Source organism: Rhinatrema bivittatum, chromosome 11 (assembly GCF_901001135.1).
Source record: "Rhinatrema bivittatum chromosome 11, aRhiBiv1.1, whole genome shotgun sequence".
NCBI classification, from domain to species: Eukaryota; Metazoa; Chordata; class Amphibia; order Gymnophiona; family Rhinatrematidae; genus Rhinatrema; species Rhinatrema bivittatum.
The window spans coordinates 49,942,774-49,958,374 of NC_042625.1; the positions used below are offsets into that span (position 1 = coordinate 49,942,774).

A 15,601-nucleotide genomic window follows, 5' to 3' on the forward strand; every position below is an offset into this window, starting at 1 on the left:
GCATAGTTAAAAGTTAAGAGAGAATTGGAAATGAAGTTGGCCGCAGAGGCAAAAACTTAAAATAAAAACTTTTAAAAATATATCCGAAGCAGGAAACCAGTGAGGGAGTCAGTTGGGACCATTAGATGATCGAGCAGTTAAAGGGGCTTTTAGGGAAGATAAGGCCATCGTGGAAAGACTAAATGAATTCTTTGCTTCTGTGTTTACTAATGAGGATGTTGGGGAGATACCTGTTTCGGAGATGGTTTTCAAGGGTTATGTTCCCGATGCCCTGAATCAAATCACTGTGCACGTGGAAGATGCAGTAGGCCAGATTGACAAATTAAAAAGTAGCAAATCACCCCAGGGTTCTAAAAGAACTAAAAAATGAAATTTCAGATCTATTAGTAAAATTTGTAACCTCTCATTAAAATCGTCCATTGTAGTGGAAGATTGGAGGGTGGCCAATATAATCCCAATATTTAAAAAGGGTTCCAGTGATGATCCTGTAAACTGTAGCCTGGTGAGCCTGATTCAGTGCCAGGAAAAATTGTGGAAACTATTCTAAAGATCAAAAGTACAGAGCACACAGAAAGACATGGTTTAATGAAACATAGCATGGATTTACCCAAGTGAAGTCTTGCCTCGCACATCTGCTACATTTTTTTTAAAGTGGTTAATAAAGATGGGGATAAAGGTGAACCGGTTCAAAAGATTTGGATAAGTTCCGAGAGGAGAAGTTCATTAACTGCTGTTAATCAAGCTGACTTAGGGAATAACCACTGCTTTTACTGGCAGCAGGAGCATGGGATCTATTTACTATTTGGCTACTGGCCAGCTACTTGTAGCCTGGATTGGCCACTGTTGGAAACAGGATCCTGGGTTTCATGGTCCCTTGGTCTGAGCCAGTATGGCAACTTCTTATGAGGTGTGTAAAACTGGGAGCGGCTTCTCTGTCTGCATTGCTTCACAGGTCTGCTCCCAATCTGGGGACCTTGCTCCATAAAACTACAGACAGATGCTGTAATTCACCTACAGCTAGAAATCTGATTAGGAGTTTCCCATAATTGCCTTTGACCTCCCACCTTTCTGTAGAGGTTTCAAGGCACTTGGATAGTTGGAAGTGGGGTGGTAATTCTCTTTGCCTCACCAGCCTTGAATACAGGAGATGCCTCTTTTCTCTCCAGCTGCCACCAAGCATCTGTTCCTTTAGTTTCCCTCCTCCCCGTGTGTAGTATCTGTTGCTGCTCTTTGCAGTTGTTCCTAGTAGTGCAGCCTGGGACCTGGCATGTGCCTTCATCTCGCAGTATGCAACAAGGCTGCTGTGTGCTACTGGATGATGCTACATTTTATATCATGCTGCTCTATCATTTTCATCCTATATGAATATACCCAGGGCTCCCTTCCCAGTGAAATTTTGCTCCCGTTATTGGAATTGAGGAAAACTGTAGGCCCATCCTGTTACGTGGTGGGAGTTATATTTCATATTTGCTCAGTTCGTTACTATTTCCAATAGACTTCCATCACGGAGCAGGCCCTTCCTTTTTCCTTTTGTTATTACCACTTCTCAGGTCTTACACCACCTCTTACCACCAACTGGCACCTAAGGCTGCTACTTCCTTCTCCTGCCCCTTTGGCCAAGACAGCACCTTGGCCCTGGCAGCTCAGGTCTGTTTCCAGTATCGTGGTGAGGACCCTTCCACTCCACTGGTATTGTTCACGCCAACGCCACAGGCTCATCATCTAATCCCCCTTCCTCTTGCCACTATTATTTCTCCATTTGCTTTCCTGAATTGATGGTCAGCAGCAGGAGGAAGAGTTGGAGGAGTTCCTATGCTGGAGTCGTGATGCAAGAGGATAATAAAGGTAAGAAGAGAAGGAAAGAAGACTGAATGAGAGCAAACAGGTGAAGTAAGAATGGAGTGTGAAATGGTAGCAGAGGCAGCTGGGAGGAAAAGAGGCATCTTTTGGAAGGCTAGGAACAGCTTGTAATAAGAGAGGATGGGGGTTATGGGAGGAAAAAAGGAATGAGAAGGGGAGGGAGAAGGTACAGAAATGTTTAATGAAGACATTATCCAGACATCCAAATGTTGGAAAATAGTTTTTAAAGAAAATATTTTTCTGTAGTATTTGAAACCCTATGCAGCAGAATTTGCCAGCCCTTGCTGCTACAGCAATCCAAAGATCTTGCAGAACAGTGGCTATAGTTATAGTATCTGTTCTATACACTGCCATTGTATTCAGAATAATAAAAGTCACTTTACCTGTATTCTCATAACGTGTCAAGCAGCCCTGCAACCACACTCCCAGTCAATGCGTGAAAGCTCCAGCTTTTTTTATTTCAAAAATGTATATTCTGCATCTATCTAACATTCAAGGCAGACTGTATGATAAACTTCATAATAAAAACAAAAGATAAAAACATTTAATATAAGATTAATAAGAGACACTAAGAACTCACAAAACATCACAAAGGGTCTGATGAATAAAGAGACAAAAGCAGCAGATAGACTGCCATCATAAAAATCCTGCCTTACAGGAGGCTACTGCGAGAAAGGCTGTGACAAACCAGCCTCGCCAAAGGTTTCTTCATGAAAGAAAGTCTTTACTGCCGTTCTGAAAGCAGATGCAGCGCACAAGCTGCTGAAAAACCAAGTCGGAGGAAGTACAAAAAAAGCAGTATTTTGTGCTTTTCAGTACACTTTTTGGGCTCCTAAAAAATTAACGCCTGCACTGTTGATTTTGGAGAGTAACAAGGTGGCGGCGGCGCACTTTTTTTTTTTGCATTGGAGGGGGAAATAGCTAATAGTCTCATCGCCATGAATTTACGTGCGCTGTTAGCTAGGAGCTCTATTGGACGCGCTACCCTCGTTTTGCGTCGGGGGTTATGGATGCGCGTCGAGCCATTGCATCAGCCTGTGAAAATATCTCTGGGCTAGTGGACTGCGAGATGGTAGTGCGGCTGCTTTGGTTAGCGGAGTGCGAAGTAACAGTGCCTAGGCGGCTAGCGGACTGCGGGATGGTAGTGCGGCTGCTGCGGAGTGCGAAGTGACAGTGCCTAGGCGGCTAGCGGAGTGCGCGATGCTAGTGCAGCTGCTTCGGCAAAGCGCGAGGAGGAAGTGCGCCTGCGCAGCTGCTTTAGCTAGCGGAGTGAGGAATGGCAGTTCGCCTGCGCAGCTGCCTCGGTTAGCGGGGTGACAGTGCGCCTGCGCGGTCGCTTCGGCTAGCGGCGTGTGGGATGGTAGTGCGCCTGCGCAGCTCCCCTCGGTTGTGTTAGTCTGAGGGTGCAGCAGGGTCTCCGACGCTGGTCCCGGCTTAGCCATGGCGCAAATTCTCCCCATTCGGTTTCAGGAGCATTTCCAGGTAGGGAAAAGGGGGTTGGAGTTGCCGTAGTTTCCCCCGTCGGGGGGGGGGGTCATGAAGCCCGTTGTCAATTCCTGCGTAGGAGGGGGATAGAGGGTGGCCGGGATGGAGCCAGGTGAGGGCATTTCAGAGGCCAATATGGTTAAGGCAGGAGCTCAGGCCTCGGGAAAGCCTCCTCCCTGTAGACAGCCCTTGGACCATGGCTGTTAACTGCACAGCAAGAGGAGGACTGGCGGGGATTGAATCGCAAGCTCTGCTTTATTCTCCTTCATGGGATGGAGGTTCTCTTTTGTAAAATAGTATTTTTCCATGAGTATTACTTACATTTGCTGCTCTTGATGCAATGCCTTGATAACGCTTGCTCATCAATAATCTAAGTATTATTTGGCGGGTTTTCTTGTGATTATATTCCATATTTTGGAGGATGATGCAACTGTAAATCGTATCCCTACAGAACTTTAGGTTGGTAGTTGACTGAGCTACTTCCCTGTCGTTATCTATCACTTTTGATCTATTTAATAATAATTTCTAATTGTTGGATTTTAATTAATAATTCCTAAATATTGAATTTTTAGCCTGCTTTTCCAAATAATACTGAGGTAGTTTACAGCATCCATGCTACCTTGGTACAGATTTCTATACAGATTATAAAAGTTTTGTACTAATCAAGGACACTTTTTGGCATATAATAAGAGTAGTTGATGGCAGGTAAAGACCAGAATTGTCCATCTAGTCAGCCTGTTGGATTTTCTTGCCCTTGGGTAAAAGCATATATGAGTTCCCACAGGACACCCAACACCAACTCCCTCTGCCCATATTCTTTAACTGACCTCACCCTTTAACTGACCTCACCCTTTTCCAACCACCCCATATCCTCCCAAGCATGCCCAAAATTTGTTACAGTGATAGCCTCCACCATCTCTGCTAGTAGGCTCTTCCGTATTAAAATCTTACCTCCAAAGTTTGTTTTATTCATGGTCCATGTATGAATGTCCCCCCACACTTTGTGGAAGTCCAATTCAATTTATACCACTACTATTTACGATTGTAATCTTCAATCCGTGCGAGTTACTTGAATTGCCAGTGTTGCTTTTTGGCTTTTGCTCCTTGCAGGTTTCCAGTGCCTTCTTGGAAGCAGTGTTGTGGGTTTTACCTACTGCTCTGTGTAGATTACCCCAATGCTTCATTCTCATTATCTTGCCTCCAGGGGACTCCTGTGTCTGTCCATGCTTTTTTGAATTCATTCCATTTTAGTCTTTACAGCTTCCTTCAGGAGTGCATTCTAGGCATTCACTACTCTTTCTGTGAAAAAGTATTTTTGATGTTGCCCCCGCGCTTGCCACCTTGGAGCTTTGTCATGACCTCTAGTTTTACTACACCTTTTCTGTTGAAGGTAGTTTGCTGTTTGTTTATAGCCTGGCCCTCTTCTAGGGTGTGCATATTTAGATCCGTGAGTCTCCTCTCATATAGCTTTTAGTGCAGACCCCACACCATTTTAACAGCCTTTCTCTGAGATACAGCCTCCAGAGCTTTACAGAGGTATGCTTCCTGCTGGCTGTATCGCATCCTATGTATCTTAACATCCCTCTGGCTATGAGTATTGCCTTAAAACAATGTTTTACTACTTTAAGGTCATTGGATATTATCACCCTGTAAGGGTTCTTTGAGAAGGTTTTACTAGTGCCCACAATTATTTATTTATACATTTTTATGTACCGACATTAGATCAATGATATCACATCGGTTTACAGATAATGAAAAGGAAATAAGTGGGAGGGGTACTTATTTCTTACAGTGAAATATATCTTTAACAATGCAACGAAATGAAACCAAGTTTAGCAACAAGATAAGGAAAATATGGGAATATAAAAAGAATGAACGTTGATATGCAAAACTCTTCTAACGCAACTTAAAGGGTTTGGTTAGCCTTAAAATGACACAAGGTGAAAGTGTATGGCATGCGACCAGGTACAGGGGGGTCGGGCAGGACTAACAAGGAAGAATGGTAGGGTGGTTGAGGGTATGATCATTGCATAGACCAGGAGGCAAAGTCTACCTCCTGGTCTATGCAAATCTCTCATGTACACACCCTTGGATTTCTGTTCCTCAAATGCATGACTACACATTTTTGCCAAGCAATCCTAAGCTTTTTTTTTTGATGGCTTCTCATTTATTCTACTCCCTCAGAAGTGCCCACTATGTTGCAAATCTTTGTGTCATCTGCAGAGGCAAACTTCCTTCCAACCTGTCTGCAGTGTTGTCACAAAGAAGCTGAAAAGAGCCAAGGCTCTCCAGTAGTTGCTTTTCTCTTCTCTGAGTGAATTCCATTTACCTCTGCCCTTTGTTTGTTTATTTATTTATTTATTTCTTTTATATACCGACATTGTCTTGTCACCTAACCAGTTTCTAATCCAGCCCACCACCTTGGGACCCACCCTCGGGCTGCTCAGCTAATTAACGAGCCTCCTATATAGGACAATATCAAAATCTTTGCTGTAAACAACTTTCAGCACATGCCCTTGATCTCATTGTCTAGTCACCCAATCAAGAAGATGGGAACAAAATACTTGGATAATATGCTTGGTGCAGCAGTTCAACCCAAAGCCACATTAAAATGATTGTATTGTGCTTTCAGGAAAGGCCCGGGGTAACCTGCTCCAATACAACACTAAAAAGACACAGGGGTAACCTGATCCAACATTAAACACCTTGCCCGGCAGACTGGATGAGCCATTTAGATGTTTTTCTGCCATTTACTATGTTACTATGACATGATCTCAGATTTAAAAAAAACAAAAAACACGCTGCCTCAGATCCTGCAGTCTCCTTGATTGTAGATGGCTACTTCAGGGGAGTTCCCAGCAATTTTCTTACTGAGGTCATGTTAACCGGGTTGCGGTTTTTAACCTCTCTGATATTTTGATGAGTGACCACATCTTCCCTTCTCCAGTCTCCTGAGACCACTCCAAGATCTATTGAACAGGTCCTGTGCCAGACCTGCCAGAACCTCTCTCAGCTCCCTTAATATCTCTAGGCTGCAACGTATCCAGCCTCATGGCTTTGTCCAGTTTCAGTTTTTGCTAGTTCCACAAAAACATTCTTGGGGATGATGTCTCCAAATGGCAGAGATTTTGCACACACCATAACAGGAATGAATCCCACTTGTAAGCCAGGATATGTTGGAAATGATCTGTCTTTCAAATGTACTTCTAATGCCCTTAATACTTGCATTGTACCAAAGAGCACCGCCTTCTGGAGTTTAGGGTGTGTAATATGAACAGCAACATATCAGGATGTACCTGGAAGTTCTTTGGCACCCAATACAGTTGGGACTGTTTCTGTATCTTTCTGCCATGTTTTATTGAGCTATGCATCTTATGGTATTTGATCTCCTCTCTCTCCATTCCTTGTACAGAATAAGTTGCTTTGTACATTGATGTATTTGTGTATTGTATCAGCTTGTACAGCCTGTCTGTGAAGTGGCAGTTGTACCTATATTTAACAAAACAAAAACAGTGTGGTATCTACTCCTCTCCCACAGGAACCCATTATCAGTCCTTCTCCAATCCCTTCTTCAGTGACCACTGACAGAAGTATTTACTTACAGCCTACAATTCTCCTGCTTTTTTTCAGCTCACACATTGTTTGTTGGATTCTCCATTAATTACAATAATTAGTCATGTCATTTTGCTACACAGTACAAGATGATTTCTATGGTTACTGTCATTGCCCCAAAGACATTACAAGGGAATTTTAAGGACAGGGCTTTAAGTGACTTGCTCAAGCTGAGTCTGTGTTAATACATTGTTTGTAATGCACTAAAATGGTGTTTGGGATAGCTTGGGGGGATATTTAGCTCTGTCCCAGTGAGATTATCCTGTACATACTTTGAAATGTTTCAGAATAGAGGTGAAAGTAAATGTTGGAAAGGGAAAAGGAGCTGGCAACTTTGGGGTTCTAGGTCTGTCATCCATGCCAGGAAATGCAGGATATCCGGATTCTCTAGCATTGGCCTCCTAAATACGCTGGCAGGAAAGCTCTGGAAATCTGCAAGAACAACTCATACAATTCAGTGTCCTCCTCTCTTCTAATGCCACATCTTTGGTGGAAGATTAAGGAGTTTTCACTAAGCGGTTAACAATGAAATGTTAACCGCTTAGTTTTCTGCAGTCACTCCTCAACTTTAGATCAGACTTCCAGCAGACATTGATGGAGCCTGTTAGCTTAGCTTTAGCCATCAGTATGTTGGAGGTTATTAATTTTTCTTTCAGGTTTTAATGGTAGGCTGATAGTTCTGTATTTGTTGGTTTTAAACTTTTTATTTTTCTTGTACTCTGGGCATCCACAGTTTGATCAGATAGGCAATCTGTAAGAGTTTGAAATAGGTTCCTTTGTCTACAGTGAGATTATGAGAGTTACTTGAAAAATATAAAAAAGGAAAAATCAGCTTGTGTGGTCTTGAAAGTAACCTTGTCTTTGCTTGGTAAAGGAAAAACAGTATCTGCTATCTCCTTGATTTTTTTCTCGGAAAGAGATTGTGTGCACAGGATGTATGGAGCATTCTCTGCTGTCGGATCTCAGCCTGCACAAAGTTGTAGACCTGCTATAATGTAAATTTTATAACTGCCTGATTTCTGCCCTTTCTTTTGGAGTTTCTGACCTGCTGTGTGGTCTGAGGTCTGGACAGCAGAAAGCAAGCTGAACAGAGCATGGAACATCTGCCCTTTCCTGCAAAATTATGAAAGCTGCTGAAACTATATAGAAGAGACTGGGAACTAAGAGTGAACAGCCAGAGAGGGTGGAGTACAACCAAACTGTCTTGGATATGGAGAGATCCCACATTCAGTCACACAGTGTGGATGGCAGCTGGGAGATGCCCTTGGTAGCGTAGACAGGAAGAATTGGATAGACAGCATGCCCTGGTTGGTTGTTGACTGCAGTTTTATGTTTTATCATCTCAACAAGATGGAAAATGCTTTATTTTGTATAAAATAGGGTCAGAGAGCATCAGTATACTCAAGTACCTGAAAGATTTAAAAATGTGTTTAATATGTTCATTCAACAGAAGTGCTTTTAACATTTTACTGCCGAATGATTGTGCCTAGCTAATTGTTTATGGAGGAACAGTTCATAAGCATTAGCCAAGTGGACTTGGGGGAAATCCATTGTATGCACCTGGGAGCAAGCAAAAATGAATTGGATCTGCTGGGTACTTGCTAATGACCCATCCTGGCCACTGCTGGAGGCAGGATGCTTGGCTCGATGGGTCTTTGCTTTGACCCAGCATGCCACATCTTATGTTCTTATCTCTTTCTGCTTTCATCAAATATATGCAAAAAGTACCAATGTCGGGGCAGAGCCAATGTCCAGATATTATTCTAGAGAGAGCTGTAATGGTGTACGAGCCGTTCTAGTAATCGCTTTTGTAGTGCTGTGCTATGTACAGAGCAATGAGGTAAGGAATGAAGATTTCCATCATGTGGGTTTAACTTGACTGCCAGCTTCCATGTGAAAGAGCTTTGCGGCAGCAGAAGTCTGGTGCCAAATGACGCCAACTGGCAGAGCAGGGCGAGCGTGGGAATGCTTTACCCTTCTGACATATGCTAGGAGCGGGCTCAGACACTCTGTGGTAGAAGCTGGCACACGGAGATACTCTGTGCTGAGAGTAGCCTCAGGTTATTGGTTTCCGCATAGCTTGCTTCCTTTGGAAGCTTTCCAGCCTGATGTGCAGTTTTTGTGTAACTGCTTTGACAGCTGGAGACTGGATCCTGAGCTTTCAGGGCATTTATACCCACAAGCATATTACCGCTGAAGCAGAGCCAGTTTGTTGCCAGAAGTCCGGTGCCAGTGCTCTGTGGTGGAGGTATGAAGTGGCATCAGAGTGCCATGAAATTGCGTGGATGGAAATCTGCTGCTCCTGGATATTACCAGTGTTTGGGATGAGAACATTGCCACCGAGAAAAGGCAGCAACTTTGACTAGAGTTGGTAGGGGAACACTGCCCAGCTCCTGTTTGGCATGCACCTTAGATTGTGATCAGACTGCAGTCACTTACATTACTGCCAGATAAGATTAGCATTTGCCCCAGACCGAGCTTGCTTTAGAAACTCTTCTGGCTCCAAGTTTCCCAAAGAAGATTAGAATCCGAGCCGGGGAATCAATGGAAATCTAGTACTGCAGAGCTCCTAAGGGAGCTTACGGCACCCCCCACCCTATCTCTCACCCAGGCAAAAAATGTTCTTTAAAAAAGCAGATAGGGCTAATCCAGAGACCCTGCTCAGAGTGGCAGCTGCCACCTAGGGAAGCTTGCTGGGCAGACTGGATGTTTATTGTCTGGTAGTGGCAGATGGGAAGCCAGGACCTGGTTCGTAGCTCAGATTTCTGTTCCTCTGGTTAGCAGGACTGGTAGTGTTGCTTTTTTTGGGACTTCTAGCAGTTGATGGAGCACAGAACTAGACATAGCTATGAGGGAACCACAGGAGGTCTGAGCAGTACGACTTATGTATGGCTCAATATGCTACTAAAATTGATGTATCAGCATGCCGTCAGTAGGGAAAGAGGGCATTTTGTGTTAATTAACAGGTTATATATCACTTCCTTTATACATGATGCTCGCAGCTTCCAACAGGCAGTAAAATAGAACAAAACACAAAAATAAAATAAAAAAATCACCACTCTTCTTCCATATAAACTGCAGTAAACTCATACAGCACATAATATCAACTTAGCCCACAAGGAACCAATGTCAGGAAGTATTTCTTCACGGAGAGGGTGGTGGATGCCTGGAATGCCCTTCCGGAGGAAGTGGTGAAGACCAGAACTGTGAAGGACTTCAAAGGGGCGTGGGATAAACACTGTGGATCCATAAAGTCAAGAGGCCGCCAATGAAGAGTGGGTGACTCGCCAGAATGATGGCTACTGCCTGGACACAATACCCTTATTCAATAAACATACACATGGTTACTGTGACTCCAACATCACTCTAAGCTTCAACAGCAAGAGGAAATGTGGAAAAAAGGATTTGCACTCACAAAGCCGGGAGTAGCTGGCTTGTTACGGCGGTTACTACCCCAAACCAAATGTGCCTGATACTTCACTTTCGATGCACATCCAGCATAGCTCTCTGCTCCAACGGCAGGGGAGAAGAAAAACTGATACTTCACGCATACCCAGCATAGCTTCAACAGCAGGGGAGAAGAAAAAAGGATTCACACTCACAAAGCGGGGAGTAGCTGGCTTGTTACGGCGGTTACTACCCCAAACCAAATGTGCCTGATACTTCACTTTAGATGCATATCCAGCATAGCGCTCTGCTTCAACGGCAGGGGAGAAGAAAAACTACCAATAAGGGCTGTATAACATAGTCTGGGTTAAAACAAATAAGCATGGGTGCAGCTTGCTTATTGCAGCGGTTACTACCCCTACTACCCCCTAACTAATCAAGCTAGATATTTCACTTGGATGCAGCTCCATCACTGCTCTCTACATTAATGGTGGGGGAGGAAGGGAAATAGAACCAAGAGCTAAAAGAAACAGATAAGTATGAGAGAAAAAATGTGTGAAGCTTGCTGGGCAGACTGGATGGGCCGTTTGGTCTTCTTCTGCCGTCATTTCTATGTTTCTATATTTCCTCCTCCCATATCACTCCAAGCAGCTTAGCCCTAGTACGACTTTTACACTCCTTATTTACTTCCCTATCGCCCGCAGCTTCCTGCACTCTTGCCCTAAATGCTAGCAAATCGATCATTATCCTTGACCCCTTGGGTAAGTCATTCCAGAGTTCAGGGTCGATAGGTTTCAGCACACAAAACTGGACCTTTTTTTCCTATAGATTGCAAAGACCTGTCAACATAGGGCAAGGCCTCAAAATCCAGAACTGAGTTTAAATGAGCTCAAAATGAAATAGGCGTCCAGAGCAGGGCCATTAAAGTTGGAGTATTATGTTGACTTCATTTTGCTTGCATAGTTCTGTATAGCTTGAAGGTGTTGAGTCCATATCTTTAGAAATGCATATGATCTAATGTAAAATAATACGATATTTCCAACATCGGTACCAGAGACAAAAGCAGTAGAGCGAACAAAAGTAATGATCAATATAAAGTGTAATGTTAGCAGAATCAGTATTGGGATTTGTCAACCAGCAATGTATAAATATGGACTAGATCATATAGCTGATCATACAAGTTCTAGGACATTGCATTAATATAAACTAGAATATGTACTTGTAGTGATGTTAACCTAGAATGTGAATGCTGCCATGCAGTGTGTGATTGATCAAGAATATGAATGCTGATAATGTAAACCATTGTGATCTTCTTTTGGAACGACGGTATATAAAATGCTTAAATAAACAATTTTGAATGTCTTAGCTCCTGCTGAGAAAAATGGCGGCTCCACATCACAGAAGCCACCTCAGTGTCCACACTGCATAACTTAACTACTAGCATTGCAAATACACAGGATGACTCTACTCACCCACAGAAATTCTTACTTAGTTAGGACTCATTCTACAGCCAGGTAACAATATTCAGGCCCCAATTTAACTTCTCTACTGCTCCTATTTGGTTCTGCTGTAAAGTATTTTTGGAACTATTTTAGTTGCATGCTGTCTGTTTATCCTTTTCCCATTCTATAAGCTTTGGAGTCAGAGTAATCCTTAATGCTTCATTCAAGTCTGGACACTGAAATGCGCTCTGCTCTTCACTTTGCCTCAGCATGAATCCCTGGTCAATGTGAGTTGCTGTTGAACTCTGAGGCATTTCTCAGTGCATTAAACTGTGATTCAGAGGAAATAGTACCATCATTAGTAATAAGCTAATAATGCACTACTGTCAATATTTCTATGAAAAGCTGGGCCAAGAGTTTGTTTCCCTTTTTTCCTTGCTGCTAAATGGCTTTTCTGCCAGAATTTCCCATGTCTCCTGTTCTCACTAGCGGCTGCACGAGTATTACAGCACACTATCTTCCTGCTTCTTGGCTTGGCTGGTTCTCCTTCCTGCCCCTCTGTCAGTTTGTGCTCTGTATTTGTGTGGAGTTGCTGCACAGGTGGGTTCTCCCTTGCCAATACAGAGATTTTTTTTTTCCCTGGTGAAAAGCGCTAGGTCTCTTGCTGGTAAGATCTGTTCTGGCTTTAGTTTACCTTTAGTTTGAAGGCGGATGCGAGGTATCTTTCAGAGGGCTTGGACATGCAGCTCAAAAGATTTGGAAGCATTTGACAAAAAATTAATGTGCAGTGGTTATGCTCCTTATTCACAGATGCATTTATTTATTTATTCGGTGATTTTTATATACCGAAGTATAGCAAGCTGCCTTCACTCCGGTTTACAGGTAAACAACATATTACAGATAAACAATAGAACCGTATACATTTTTAGCACATTAGGTGGTGTGTGTGTGCGCACACCCACAGCCCTTCAAATCCTCCCCAATCAGCAGTAATTGTTGGGAATCTCAAGAGCACTGTAAACATATTACAAGGGGTTAAAGTTTGTTTATATATATAAACAGTGGTCCCTGATTTAAGAAGCTCACTTCTTGTTTGCTTGCCTCTTGAGGTCTTGGTCCAGAGCCTCTAATGGATTCAGGGTGTGTTGATCCTTCATTTATGGGGCAAGAGCGCAAGGTTAATCTGATTATCGAGCTGCACTTTCCTGCTTGATTATCAACATGCCATAAACTAGTTTAATTTGGCATTTTATATAGTAAAAGAAAACGTACAAATAACTGGAGGCTTCCTCATCAAAAGAGGACCTTTAGCTAGCTATGAAGGTGACTAATGTGTAGTGCATGCAGTAGCTTACAACATTGCTATGATGTAGGGCATGCAAAGGAATAAGTGAGTAATTTTCTTGTGAAATAGGCTTTTGTGTGACCAACATGAACGCCTGTCTTCTCACCAGCTGACAGGACTGGAGCCCCTCAGTCTGCAGGTGCCACCTAGTGGGCATTGCAGGGAGCTGAAAGATTCTTTTCCTTCACTGGCTCTATAGTTGTTGAGCTTTGCAGCCTGGAAACTTTCGGAGCATAAAATCCTCATCAGAGCTACATATGGTTTCTGGGAGGGAGATGCTTGCGGGGGAGGGGGATGCAGCACATTGGATTCAAACAGCAACCAATGAGGGCCCCGATTATTACAGAATGGGAATCGGTTAAGCAATGGGGGGAAACCACAGTGCGGCAGATGCTACCGTGAGCTTGCTGGGTAGACTGAATGGACCATTTGTTCCTTTTCTGCCATCATTTCTATTTTTCTATAGACCCCCACAGTGGTGGGTCTTCCCACAGGAAAAAAAGATCAATCTCACATGGAAGCCCGGATCCTTACATGGTGAGGGGGTATATTTGAATGCACAAGCCAGGGTGGAATTTCAGCTCTCCATGCAGGGTAATGCATTGCACGTTCGGTTTATACTCTTCATTACCAGGCTGTGATGACCACACACTGTCTGCTTATATCCATACGGCGGGGAAGAATCCAGGCCTCTTCTATTCCATTACCTGTAGTCCTAGACTTAATTCTACATGTAAGGACTGTTACAGTCCTATGATGGTGGTAATGTAGTGCTATATACATAGAAGCCTTTTGTTTAAACAGTACTTCGGTATCCTTTAGCATAATAGCTGGAATGCCGCCTGTTCATGGAGTCTGCCAAGAGGAGGAAAAGGCATGTAGTGTGATCTTTCTCCAGAGTATTCGGAAAGTGGAAAAAACTAATGAGGATCTGAGAGAGCTGACCGCAGGCAGTCTATAGCATTTTTTGCTACCTCTTACACTGGTAAATAAGCACTATTTGGATAAATATGATGTACAGTAAACATAAAAATAATTGTAACAAATATTTACTAACTCAAAAGGTAAAAACATACATCAAATACAGTAATAACTACAATTCAATCAAGTGTTTAAAAACAGTTAAAATTCCTTAATTCTCAAGTAGTTAATCTCTGATAAAGCACGCTTTCATCAATTCCTAAATTTTAAATCTTTTTTTTTTCTGCCCGCAAATCCATAGGTAGGGAGTTCCACAAAAGTAACGCCTAGTATTGGAAAGAAATCAGTCCAGTACTCTCCAATCCTATTTCCTGAGGGGATGGGAATTTTAGCAGTTTAAATTGAGATGTTGGTCTATAGGTGCACCATGGAAAGGGCTTGACAGGTCAGACAATCTTAAAAACAGTTCGGAACTATGGAGGTGTAACCAGTGGCGTTCTTGGAATGAAAGTGTAACCTGTTCCTATCTAGAAACACCAAAGATGATCCGCTGCCGTATTTGTAACAGTTGCACTCTTCTCATTGATACTTCAGGAATCCAGATAAAAGGAATTACAATCTGATTCTGTACGAGCTGACACTAGGGCATAAGTAAGATTTTCCCCAAAAGGCTTTAATCTGAGAATAATGTGAAGATTTAAAAAAAAAAAAAAAAAAAAAAAAAAGTGTTAAGTGTGCTCACAACTGCCATTGGCATTTGGGATGGCAGAAAGTGATACAGATTTGCGCAAAGGAATTTCTGTACACATTGGTGCTGTAAAGAAATCCTGCAAAATAAGCTAAGATGAGGAACCTCTGCCTTGGGTGAGCAGTATGTTAATTCCGGTAGTATCAGACAAAATAATTGGGCAGTACAGCTATGATATGTGGGTTATAGAATGCTGATGGTTCTAGTGTAACAAATTTCCTTACAATTGGTGCCTATCAATTTTCCTCATTTTTCCCCTTCTCCTTTCAATAGCTGCAAACCCTAGGGATTAATCCAGCAAACATTGGGTTCAGCACCCTCACTATGGAATCAGATAAATTCATCTGTATTCGAGAGAAAGTTGGGGAGCAGGCCCAGGTAGTCATCATTGACATGAGTGAACCCACCAGCCCCATCCGGCGGCCCATTTCCGCTGAGAGTGCCATCATGAATCCAGCTTCCAAGGTCATCGCCCTAAAAGGTAAGCCAGCTGCAGGTGAGGTACCAGGAGGTCTGCTACAGCCCAGGGCACCACTTGTTTTAGAGAAGCAGTATGCTACCTCCCGAGAGTCTTAATTCATTCCACCTTTCCTGAATATTTTTACAGTTGGGACATTGAGTAGCACAGTAGAGAATACACTGCCTTTTGTAATGCTCTTGTCCTTTAGGCTCCCTGCAACTGCATTTGCTGTAATAAAGCCTTCTTGTGACTTCCTTGAATACATTACACGCATGCTGTGCTGTGGGAGATGCTTAGAGCAGGGAAGAGGTACTGACATCTTTTTCAGCATATCTATAGAT

The 15,601-nt window shown here is 43.0% G+C and overlaps 1 protein-coding gene across 1 annotated transcript in view; it reads left to right on the forward strand.

Annotated features, from left to right (window-relative positions):
• The first annotated feature begins 3,165 nt into the window (after positions 1-3,165).
• Positions 3,166-15,601, forward strand: part of CLTCL1 (clathrin heavy chain like 1) — a 118,888-nt gene continuing 106,452 nt past the window's right edge. Inside the window, 2 exon segments of the mRNA XM_029619101.1 lie at positions 3,166-3,342; positions 15,074-15,281. Coding sequence (XP_029474961.1) covers positions 3,301-3,342; positions 15,074-15,281 — 250 coding nt within the window. The 5' untranslated portion in view covers positions 3,166-3,300.